The 13069-nt window shown below is 40.5% G+C and overlaps 2 protein-coding genes across 14 annotated transcripts in view; one reads left to right on the top strand and one right to left on the bottom strand.

The window, feature by feature from the left end:
- Positions 1-5751, top strand: part of LOC135490801 (uncharacterized) — a 29040-nt gene extending 23289 nt beyond the window's left edge. Inside the window, exons 6-10 of one of the 2 annotated variants that reach the window (XM_064776310.1) lie at positions 445-539; positions 917-997; positions 2820-3026; positions 3346-3772; positions 4047-5751. In XM_064776310.1, the coding sequence (XP_064632380.1) occupies positions 445-539; positions 917-997; positions 2820-3026; positions 3346-3772; positions 4047-4231 (995 nt within the window). In that variant the 3' untranslated portion in view covers positions 4232-5751. The remainder of the gene's footprint in view (positions 1-444; positions 540-916; positions 998-2819; positions 3027-3345; positions 3773-4046) is intronic. The other variant, XM_064776311.1, reaches the window with a different exon arrangement.
- Positions 5752-8436: 2685 nt separating this feature from the next.
- The window catches only part of LOC135490603 (IQ motif and SEC7 domain-containing protein 1-like), a 61264-nt gene continuing 56631 nt past the window's right edge, over positions 8437-13069 (bottom strand). For all 12 annotated transcript variants that reach the window (XM_064775833.1, XM_064775832.1, XM_064775834.1 and 9 more), the window contains one exon: positions 8437-12892. In XM_064775833.1, the coding sequence (XP_064631903.1) occupies positions 12730-12892 (163 nt within the window). In that variant the 3' untranslated portion in view covers positions 8437-12729. The remainder of the gene's footprint in view (positions 12893-13069) is intronic.

Below are 13069 nucleotides of genomic sequence, written 5' to 3'. Positions count from 1 at the left end.
ATTTTATTTTTAGAGAACGCGCTTTAGATTTTTATGAGCCGTGGTAGAATTGATTTTCAAAGTGTTCACCTTTGGCATCTGAGAGAAGTTATAATTCTGATTCAATGTTGGCTGATCAGGATTCCATAAACATTGTTCAGTCATAAGAAAGTGTTTTTTTAGTTAAAACAGTCAGATTTTCAAACAGTTAAAAAACTATGATGATAAACTCTCATAATGAAGAATTGGTCCACCTCAGTACACAATGTGTAAAAAATAGGTTGGAAAATGTGTTGGTTTACAGCATTAGTAGCCTGTTCCCATAGGCAGGGGCGGCAAACATCCATCGTCTTTGTCACAATTGTTGATCTATTTATCACAGTTTCTGAGCAAACTATTTCTGTTCAAGTTGTGTTCTAAACCAGCATATCTAACTTGTATTTGTATTCCCTGGTCTTGCTTTAGGACGTGCTGGTGCTGATGTATTGTGGGACACGTTACGAGAGGACTCAAAACTGCGTCTCTTGAAAGAAGATACAAACATATCGCAAGATTTAAAGGTAAATTATCACAAACTGTTTTTGTTTGCTAATTTCTTCTCTGTCTGTTCATCTGTCCTAAATGTATGTGCATTGGTGTTTCAATAATGTACTCTCATATCTTCTGCTGGAGATTGGCCGATAAGGTTACAAAATGAGTATGGGTCAATATTGGTTAAGGTTTCAATCTATGCCATATACCATGGTAAGGGTTATTAAAATTTTGGGTCATACGACTGCAGCTATGATTTCAGCTGGATTTTCCCTGGGCAGACAAATTATGACATGAAGTTTTGACTTCTGTAATGTTTTGCTTTCATTTGAATGTGTGCCTTTGTTGTGTTATGTGTGTTTGTCCCAAACTGTTGTGTGAGTGTTGTACATACTTTAATTTGCAGGCAGCATATGGTGCTTTTGTGCGCCAGTCCCTTGGCAGACACCAAGTCCCAGTCAAGCGTAACTTTTATGCTGAGGAGGATGTAAGTGGACTAAACAGATGCATTTGCGATCCTGCCTTGCTATTCCACCTTTTCCTTCAAACCCTTCCTGCATGCGATGATTTCAACTGCTGTCATCAGATTAGCTTTAAGGAATTGATACCAAATTTGAGGTATTGGTTGCCTCACCAAACACCGAAGAAAGGAGACGTATTGGTGAGACTGCTTGTCTATAGACTTCTACTGGAGAATAAGGCTGAATTTTATACAGTATTGTTATAATCTGATGTGAATGCAGCAGTTGAAACTCACTGTTTTACATGATTCCTTTAATTATGCTTTGAATTTCTTTATTTAGGTTAACAATTATGCATCTTTGGCTTCGCTATTTTCTTACTCACAGGAATGTGGGGAGAAACATATTTGATAGGTTTACAATAATAGTCAAATCCTTTTTGATACCAGAATAATGTTAAGAAATTGTTCCCCATTGAAAAGCTTGTTGCTTTGTAATATAAAGTCGCCAAACAAATTTTAGTTGCCCTTAGCGATGACGTGGTTAATCACGCCCGATGCAACCTTTGTCAAGGTGAAAATGTGTAATAAGTTTCCTATTTTCCCATCAATCTTCGGGACACCTCATTACGATTAATCAATCCAGTGCTTACAAGGCATAATTATGTTAATTTTCTTCCATTAGTTGGCACTATTTTGCAACAGTGCTGCCACCAGTCAGCGTGTGATGACTTTATAGGATTATACTGTGGAACTCTGGTGATACAACCAGTATGGGACCAAGGTTGGATGGTTGCGTTAATGAGGATGCGTTGTTGACAAAGTTTCACTGTGCCAACCTTATTTGAAAGAAACCTGCCTTATTTTCAACTTTAAATAGGTTCAGTTTTACTTTTCGCACACATGAAAAACGTAGATCTGTTCAAGAATGTATAAAATATGATAGGCCCTCTCAATCATTTCTATGCTAATGTAAATATAGAAGCTTCCCTTGTTAAGTAAATACAATCTATGCAGTGTTACTTTCTTAAATGTTTTTTGAATTATAGACCCCCACTTCACTGAGTCCTCAGAACCCTTCCCATAACTATGGTATTGGGTACTTTAACTACTTGATTCCTATCATGAAGTCATACTTATTTCATCCGTTACATGATAACGAATAGGGTTGTGGTACTATTCTTTTTAATCCCACATTTGGTTTTGCAACGCATTTAGTCCCTTAACAGGTTTAATGTCACTTTTTGTTGGCCCTCACACGCTTGGCCAGGGACATCTTGTGTTTTGCTTGTCATTTCTGTGAAATCACCATCAAAGATTGAACAGGGCGTAACAAACTCAATATCCCAACCCCGGGACATCCAACTTTCAATGGTCATAATAAGGCAGTTAACTCATGCCCTTGTGGATCGAATTGTTACCATGGCAACTGCTCAAGCCAGTTCGGATGAGGCATGGATTGTCTTTCATGAGTAGAAGAAAGAAAATCTTGTCAATTATAGTGCCCTGCAAACGTGCAATTTTGTTGCAGCAAACTGCTATTAAATCAGCACATAAAAAGAAAAATCATGTTTGTGGGGGTTTTCACAGGTACAAATATTGGGACTTTTGAGGTTGTTTTGTGAAATAATGAGCAGAGATTCAGTGCTGATGGATTCAAAGATCTGAAAGGATGCACCAGCTTTTAAAAAGGGGTCGTCAGTGAGCAGTGTCATTCTTTAAGCATTTTTACTGATTTGCCTCAAGAAAGGACTAGTGGAAATCCCGAGGATGCCAGTGATGTATGAGATTCCCAGTAGAGAGGGTTGTTCTGAGAGCATCTAGTCTAACCTTGATCGTCTCTTTCCAGGTGCCAGACATCGCCGTCCTGATGGACCAATCTGTCATCAGGCGAACACAAGACACACGCCATAAGGTCGAGCTCATGTTCCGATCATCCGTGAACAACGAAGATCGCGCCAAAATCTTGAGCCATAATAACCCGATGCCTGATTTCAACAACATGGAAGGCGATGAGAGCATAGATAGATATCTTCCATCTTGGGCGCCTGATGATGTAAGCAATATTCTTCCATCAGCTCCACATACTTATTAAGTCCTCTTCATGCCTAGGATCAAGGCACATGCATAAGGCATCAATTATCCTTTTCGATCCTGTTTGTTTGGCTGTTGCCTTAGAGATATTACAACTGCCTGATGTGGTCTATCCCAATCCATCACCTTAATATCCACGCCTCTGCATTCTAATATACCCATCACCATTCTCTAAAAGTGCAGTCATTTATCATCCTGAGTGCCTATCAGAATACCCTCCATCCTAGAACATCCAATTTCGCCCATGCGTGGAGACTGATGGGTCACCATTCTATTTTTAGGACACATCGACAGAACGCAGCTACAAGAAATGGATTCGGCCGCGGCTCTCTGCGCTAAATGAAACGAGAATTCCATCAGCCTCATCGCATTCTGACCTTGAAGAGAACCATCGTAATGTACCAGCACCCGCTAACAATGTCATGGTTGCCATGGAAACAGTTCCTCGGGAGACCAAAGAGCTTGACGATGAGCAAGAAGAGGGTGATTTAGAGGAGTGGGACTTTATGTTAGTCAAGAAGAAACCGAAGCCAAAACAAAAGAAGATTCACTTCGTTACGGAACGAGACCTGCACTGTAAGGGCCAGTTTTCGAAGCGCGTCAAAGAGATGGAGTCGTCAAAGGGTATCCCGACAGCATTCGATGGCGCCAAGCCAAAATCTGAGACGGCCAGAGACAAGGAAAGTTCACCTATGGACCATTACAGAGGTAGGTATCAAGGGGGACATTTTGGCTGCTACGGATGAGGTGCCGGCGTAGTGAAAGTCTATTGAGAAATGTTATCAAGGAATTGATTTGTGTGACCTTTGCATTTCCCAAGTCGGCTGTGAATTTGTTTGATTGCTGCCATCTAGTGGGAGTTGATGACACAAATGTCCCTATATCCAGGTAACCACAATGCTATCTTTCTGGGAAACAACATCATGCTTTGGTGTTCTTATTTGCTGGCAATGTGTGTAATCTTTCCATGACTTTATTTTAGGATACCCCCAGTCCATGTCAGCCCCGCCCCTCACCCAAGAGGAATACCTACGGAAATACACAAGTACTTGGGAGCCCCTGAGTCTGAATGCTCTGATGGAGTACAAAGAGGTCAGCCGATTGTCTGGTCAGGGAGACTATCGCCACGGAAAGACCAGGATGTGGTCTGCAGCGACTACGTCGTGAAGTTAAAACAGACAATAGTGGTCTGTGCTGGCTCTTGTTGCATAACGAAAAAAAGAGGTCAAAATGTTTGTGGCCTGGACCAATTAAATATATAACTTCAACATTCACAAACCTATTTTATCGACTGGCAATCAGGCCAGCCAAGCAGTAACAATTTGCAAGTATGCAATCATCATGGCATTGATAGGTGTCCTAATTTGTCAGTTTTATGTAATGTTCTGCTTTAATTGTATTAATTTTATGAGCTTCCAAATTACTTCTACTAAAGTATCCATTTTTTTGTTGGCATATTCTCTGCTTCATTTTTACGATGTACAGTGTGTGCCAAATAATGTTATAATACATGTACATAGGTCAAATTTATAGAATAAAAACACAGAGGCCTAAATCTAAGCACACATACATGTAAGCTAATTCTTAGATTATTGCTATATTTTGCTATTAAAATGTAATGTATATTTTGACGATTTTATATAGACAGCATTATGTGATAAAGATAGGAAGCCAAAATTGTTAAGGCTATTCATAATTTTGTAAAAAAAAAAACAGCAAAATTTTATTGTTCACTAAAGAGTCCAATTTGCTTGGCAATATACACAAATATGTAGTCATTTCTGAAGAAGAAAAAACTTATAGTTCTACACAAAATAATTGTAATGTAGACTTCATGATAATATCAAGATTATGTGCTATCATTTAGAAGTTTAATTCAATGAAGAAATTTTCAATGAGCCATAGCATGGCCTATAAAATAAGGTGCTGTATAATACTTGGTAAATCCAAGGCCTTGGTCACTGGTGACGGTCATACACAGTTGATTCTAGTACATTCTGGTCAAAAGCGTTACAAAACAGGGTCATAATAACTGCGTGTATGACTGACGACAGTGGCGTTGGTTAAACCAGTCCATCCAGCCAGAATTGTGGACATTTAGTTTATCAGGTTTTCAGCAGATGGCAGCACTTGTTTACAAGCAAGAGACTGCATGCAAGGTCCAACGATGAGGCAGCAAGTGCCCTGTCTGGACAACTTGAAATGTTTAGCGACCCTAGCATCTGATTGAAAGAAAATACTGCTGCCTCTGTTGATAACCTGACAACCTAATGTGCGCCTGGCACCACTGAACTGATGACTGGTGCTAGTTTCAATGGTAACGGACCAAAGATGGTAACCTTCTTACTTGGAGACATTCGTTTCACTTGCGTGTAGACAACAAAAGAGGAAATAACCAATCAAACTAATCAACAACTTTGTGCCCAATTTTAGAAGGGGGGGAATGTAAGAAAGATTGTGTTCCTCCAAAAAGATATATTGAGGTGAGGGCAGATGAGCTCTAATAATATATATGGGCATTTTGAAGAAGATATATACACTTCGAATGAAATGAATGTGGTTCGCGTAGGGGTGCCAGAGGGACCTAGATTGTATATAGTCTATCCTAAAAATACACAAGTCACACCCAAGACAGCTAGTAATATTTACTAGAGAAATGTGAATAAAACAAAAGAATATAAACTGAATAGTCGTGTCTGTTTACTTTGTTCAGTTGGCCAGTGTTAGTTCTCGAGATGCCTCCCAGGGGCCAAGTGACAGACACATGCTCTGGAGTAGCAGGATCATAGTCCCCATCTGCTGCATTGTTGTCAGACCAGGACTAACAAACTGTGTGAAGAGAAGGCACATCTGGAGGAGACATGTTACACCCTGTAGATGCCCACCCTGTAGAAACATGGTCCACTGTGTCGGGAGATGGCACATCGAGAGGAGAAAGAACACAATTGTAGAGACATGGCACATCCAGCAGAGACATGGTACACCCTGTAGAAACATGGTGCACCATGTCAAGAGAAAGTACATCCGAACAAGACCTAGTGCCACCCTGTACAGACATGACACGTCCAGTAGAGACATATCACACCCAGTAAAGATGGTACATCGAACAGAGACATGGTATACTCTGTACCTACATTTCACACCCTGCAGACAGAGACAGAGCACATCCAGTATAAACATGGTACACCCTGTAGCATATGGCACACCCTGCAATAGCACATTATTAGAAACACGGCACACCCTGAGGAAAAAATGATACATTCAGTAGAGACATGGTCCACCCTGTAGAAACATGGTCACTTTGTTGGGAGATCAGACAGAGAACGCGCGCCTACTAAAGGGGCATGGCACATCTGGCAAAGACTTGGTACACCCTGTAGCAACATGGTGCACTATGAAGGGAGAGGGCACAACAAGAAGAGACATGATGAACCATGTAGAACCCGACACATCCTGCAGACCAGAGCAATGGCACATCATTGAGGACAAGGCGCACCAGGCTGGTCTACTGTCTCAACTGTCACTGTAGGGAATCTGGCGATGAAATACTTGCATTTCAATTGACCAGAACCAGGTATAACTGTCCTAAAAGACTGGTCCAGAGCGGGAACGGGACCTGGCTGCCAAAGCGGTGAAAGATCAGATAAGTTCTAGCTAATACATTTGGCATGATAGACAATGATGTTTTGGTGGAAACGATCCGTCTTGAAGACATTATTAGTATGAGTTCCTGGTGGTGGTGAACCAGGGAACAATCTACCTTGAAGACAGATCAGTGCTTGCTCTGGGCAATGGTGTACAGAGGGAACAATCCATCTGAAATACAGAAAAGTGTGCGTACTGCAGGCAATGATGTGTTGGGGAAACAACCAATCTTGAAAACATTTTAGTTCTAGCTAATGATTTGGACAAGAGGGGCCCAGTGAGGACATACAGATTCTGGCCTGGCTGTGCCTCGGTCATTCCAACACGATGAGCGAGATGGACAAGTCACAACCAGACCGTATTGTCCAGGAGAATCGGGCATGGCCGACACGGTGAGGGAGATGAGACAGCCACAACCATACAGATTCTGGCCTGGCTGCGCCTCGGTCATGCCAACACTGTGAGAGAGATGGACATGTCACAACCAGACCGAATCGGCCAGAAGAATCGGGCATGGTTGCTCATTTGTTTGGCCGACTCGGTGAGGGAGATGAGACAGCCACAACCATACAGATTCTGGCCTCTCTGCGCCTCCGCCATGCCAACAAAGGGAGAGAGATAGACTTGTCACAACCAGACCGAATCGGCCAGGGGAAATTGATAGGCCGATACGGCGACATAGAGGAGACTGCCACAACCAGACCGAAGAGTACCTGGCTATCCAACCGTCTTGTCAACATGATTGCGTTTTGCCTACCCAGTGACAGTGATAAGACAGTCACAACCAAACCGAAATAGCAGTGGCATCTCCACTGTTTTACAAGCATGGGAAGAGAGATAAAACATTCGTAACATGACGAATTGGGCGAGGCAGCTCCACCGTCGCCTACATGTAACCTTTGAGAGACGAGACTGCCACAAATGGATCAAATTGGGCTGGGCAACTCGACCGTCTTGCTGACATGATGAGATCGATGTGCCAATCACAACCAGATAGAATGGAACCTGGCTGGATGTTGTCACAATCAGGATATTAAGACACTTTGATCTTCGGTCTTGGAAATGACGGGGACTGAAGTTCTGAAGTGTCGTATACCCAGATATGGTCACAACCAGAATACCGAATGGAACTGGCTACCTCCACTGTCTTATCACGGTTAGAGATATGAGACAGTCACAACAAGGCATCATCAGGCTAGACAGCTCCACCATCTCACCAAAGCTGTGAGATTAATGAGTCATGAAAAAGTCACAACCAGACCGAACGGGACCTCGATAACTCAACTGCCATGTGTGGAGGTTGGTTGTTCAATCGTCTCTCCTGCAGGTTCCAATGCCTTTTGATAACCAGCTGATCAGATAACCAGCTGGTTGAGGTTGATTGTTACATCGTCCATCTTGGTGTCTCATAGGCCAAATGAGAGCTTAAAATTGGGAGAATCATGGTATTTTTAGGTTGTGCTTCCATCAGCCAACAAGATGAGATAACCAGCTGGCAGAGATTGGTTGTTCCTTCGTCTCTTCTGTAATCACCAATGCCTTTATTGGAGAACTAAGGTATTTTTAAGTTAATCGGTTAACCAGCTGGCAGAGGTTGAAGAAGCTTGTAAACAAGAAACGAAAGCATTCTTTGGACTCTGCAGAGTCAAATGGACATTGGTGAAAGGCATTTAGCCAGACAACAGATAAGTAAACACATCTTTTACTTGTATAACAAGTTTTATTGCTGTCCAATGAAATAATAATTAATATTATAATAATTATGACAATAATAATTATACAAGTACATAATAATTTTGCATTCATACTACTCAGAACTTATAAAATATTGCAAGGCTGTGTGTAGCATTTGAAGGGCTGCGGCAATTCAGGAGACTCTGAATGAGTAAAGTATTTAAAGGCACGAAGGCAATAAAACGGGATAAGGAGAGTACCAGTATGCCAATCCTATTTGACATCCTACTAGCCAAGGAAGCCACTGAGAGTCACAACAACATGGTTGCATACCACATGTTCTCTTACTCCTTGTGATTACATCCAGGGTTGTTTTGGCTTTGAATGGCCATCCCGGACAGGTACGACATCAACTATGGCTTATGGTATTGCTGATTGGTCAAAAAGTGGACACAGACCACCCAAAAGGATATTTCTCTCACTTTGACTATTGTATTCAGACAGTTTAGTAGTTACCTGTGACTATGATTCTTTACTTTGCTGGAAAAACTGCTTGGTACTACAATTCTTAAAGGTTTAAGTGAACTCATGTACTGCCAACTATTTTCTACACTGTAGGGGCAATGATAGTTCCAGAATCATAATTGAACCACTTCCTTATTAGTTTCAGATTTCAAACCGGACACTTTGAACAACCAAGCCTTGCTAAGAGACCAATGTCTTCAAATGCACGTGAGTTGGATGACACAAGATCTTTTTACCTCTGAATTGAAGCCCCTGAATCACACAAGCATTCAGCACTACATCTTCTAACTGACCTACTGTGTTGTCACTATTTACCTGGTTGAGAGATGCCTGTACAAAAAGCCTCTCACACGTGTAATAGGCCTCTGTGAATCTGGCACCTCAACAGTGTGGACAGAGTATCTCTACATTCCTTTGATGCTACTAAAGCGAACTTGGCATCTACTTCACACACAAAAATGAGATGGCCATCAGATCAATGCAAGCATGAGCCTAGACACACAACGCCGTATACCACAGCTCTTAGTCTAGATGTTGCTCAGGCAAAGCAGAAGGCATAAACAAGCACATTGTAGCAAAAACTTTAATGACCCCAAGCAAACACTGCCAATTAGCTGAAACAAGTTAAAGGGAATTTGGGTTTCATTACATTTCAAAAGTGATACTCTTTAAGAGTCCAAGCTGAACAATCCCCATTTAAATTAAACTGAATGAATTTGAGTTTTACTTATTTAAACATATCTCCATAGTCATCAGACCAAATTTTCTGAAATTTGAAATTTAAAATTTTCTGATGACATCTTGGAAAAAAATTTACAAAAAAACTTATACACATAATTCAAAAAGTCGATGCTTTTTAGAAAAAAAATAAAAAAATAGTTTGAATCAAATTCTCATCCCTAGTCACCCAAATTAGACTCGTGGAGATCAAATTGCATCCAGTTAACATATATGACTGAAAGAAAATGAATATGAATATTTAAACATTAATTCTTACAATAAGGCATTTTGACATTCTGACAAAATTTGTGGACACTTTTTAGTTCAAAATAACCCAGGTAGTTTCAAAAATGACACATAACATCCAATACTTTAACACTGTGACTTCACAAAATTCATCCATCTAATTTATTTTATGCAAGTCATCATTACGACTTATTGTACTTGACACCGAAAAAAAATTTCACTATGAAATTTTAATTTTCTATACATGTACAAGTTAAATTTCATTCAGGTACATTATAACCCAAATCACATTTATTTTAAGTTTTATACAGAAAAACATGAATATCCTTTTTTACATAGAAGTGAGAAGAATTTCATTTACAAAAGTCAACTTCCATTTTCAACTGTACACAACCAAAGTTAACAAGTCACAATTTCACCTATACATCAATAACTTTCAAAACCATAAATACTTCATAATTTAGGATAAGAAACTATTAGTTAATCCTCTGAGGACCAATTCATTCAGAACTTCTTCAAGCACGAGCAGGCAATTTCATTAAAAATTTTGCTTTAGAAACATATAAAACTCACTTCCAAATTAGTCCAGCCGGTGAAAGAGAAACTCAAGTCCTAGACGTGATTTCTTTCAAAAATTAAATAAAATGTAATTTGTCACTCATTTTGGTCATGAAATATGACCAAAAATCAGTTATCTGGATTTATCATACCAGCTTGGAAGTGCCAAGCAACCAGTAAACACTACATTGTATGATGATGGTCTCCACAAAATGACTTGAAACCCCAAAATCATAACTCCCAATGCAATAAATCTTATAGGGGGCAGCACCGCAGCGCAGAGGTCAGCCAAACGACCTTCAGTTCAGATACAACTACACTACAGTCGTATAAAATTAACAAAAGGTGTAAAATTTGCATGATAACTGAAGTTAGTAGAGAAAAAGTTATGGAAGAGTAATGTCTTTGCGCCGACTTAGATATAATCATTCTGCATAGTTGTCAAGAAGAAGTCTAGTGACTGAGTCTAGTGACTGAGTCTAGTGACCGAGTCTAGTGACTGAGTCTTGTGACGTAATTTCTAAGTTAACTAATGTACAAAAGATATACTCGATGTCTGCTGGGGTTTCCTTATCCAGATCTACAGTGCTCTCAAGCTTTTTACATTTTCTCCATTTGCACTCTATCGTACACTAAAGAAATTTTCAGAAATAAATTAGCTAGCTGTAATGAAATACTGTTTCTGTACACAAAATAATCACAAAAGAACATGCAGAATGACACCGTCCTATAAAAATGACTCTTGTTTATAAACATATTCTTATGTCACAAGTGTGACAACGATCCCTAGGACTAAGGTTTCTAATTGACCCCCCCCCCTGTCCTAGGCAGTATAAACAAACCACATGAATAAATCTAAGCATACATTACCTAATTGACAAAACACCTACATTTGTAGTTGGAATTGACACCAGTCTTGTGTGTACCACATCAGGTCTTAGGATATCAGATTATTTTCACACATTTACAGCTTGACAGGTCAAGTTCATGATAAACCTCTTCCACGTGGGATAAGACAAAAAGATTCTTGAAGCCAGTTTGTCTCTCCTGCTATGTCTTGTGGATGCACAGTGCAAGTCTGCTTCTACATGTAACTACAGCTCCCCGGGGGAAATGACACTTTTTTACTACAGACCACTATAAAATACAGTTACCACATTGGTTTGAGGGTCTTGAAAGCAACCAAGGGTACATGTAAAGATATACTCCAGGTTTTGTCTATGGGTGATGGCAAAAATATAAAAGGCGAGCTTTTAATATTTCTGGTATAAGTGTTTATAGCCCTTACAATTGTTGTACATTGATAGCCCTACGGGACTGATGACACACTCCCTTCTACGTTGCACGAGAAAGTTAGTAATGATCTGGTTCACTAGTTTCATGGTTGAAGTCTGATGTCTCTGGTGTAGCTCAATGACAAGACTTCACCAACTTCGACATCATCTTATCTTTGTGCACATTTCTCTCCCTTTAACCAAGGTAGTCTGTCCTCAACCAAAGCTGCATGATTTCAAGCAAGGTGAAATCTTTTGCCAACATTCACAATCTAACAACAACAACTCCATCTAAATGCACCATGCAAACACATGGGGCCAAATTCATAAAGGGTGTTTAAGGGTTAGACCTGTGTAACTTCTCTCTAATCAGTTTCAGGGCCTATTCATATTCTGTGAAGATTTACATGAAGGACCTGAACCTGTTTATTCAGTAGTTAAACGCTGTTTTGAGCTAAACGCCCTTTATGAATTTGGGCCATGGTCTCTACGATCCACTGCACTACTCTTGGCACTTTTAACAACAGCGTACCAAATTGGTGCGCACTTTACAAGTTCCCTGTCGTCGGACATAACCAGCAATGTTCGTAAGGTCCACCCATCCAGAATCCCGCTGGGGGCGCCACCTTCCCAGAGTCTATTCCTGATTACCATGCGAACATTTGAATTCCGCACAAACTTTGCAAGAAATGTTAGTCAATTCTTGTAGACACATGCATTGTGCTTTGGCAGATCTTGGACAACCGCATTGACTGGGGTAGGTTGCCCGACGTTTTGCGACCTAAACATGTCTCGGATGAAACAAGAACCAAGCAACACTTTACAAACAATGTACAATCAAAAGTGCAGTGGTCTGTCTCATCTGAGTATGCTACATGTACATGTACGTCCTCTGTTAAACTCAACAAAAAACCTGCATATTACCGGCATGTTCCCACAATTTGTGTTGGAACGAACTCGATACGAATTCTCTTGACGTATAACTTCAGATATCAGATGCATGGCCATGCGAGTCCAGCACCCTCACGTGGCCTTTGCTCCTTTGTTTGTGCTTCTTGTGGTGGCCCCCACTGACTTGGATCGGCGTGGAAGTTTCCCAGGAAGTTTGCTGGGGCCTTTTTGGCTCCGGTGCTTCATCCTGACTAGCGGCAGTTCGGACAGATGTGGTGGAGGATTGGAGCATACACTGCAACGAAAATGAGGAGTTTGTTATGATTCATAGAAAGCAGCCGTACACGATATTTGAACCGTTTGGTTTTAAAATTCAACAGCTGCATTATACTCTTGAAGTCCAGTACATTTCTGCTGTAAAAAAGCAAATTATCGATCAGCAGATGAACTATTGTATACAGCTATAAATGTT

Source organism: Lineus longissimus, chromosome 7, assembly GCF_910592395.1.
Source record: "Lineus longissimus chromosome 7, tnLinLong1.2, whole genome shotgun sequence".
NCBI lineage: Eukaryota > Metazoa > Nemertea > Pilidiophora > Heteronemertea > Lineidae > Lineus > Lineus longissimus.
The sequence above is the reverse complement of the archived record's forward strand: the minus strand, read 5'-3'. Positions and strand labels throughout refer to the sequence as shown.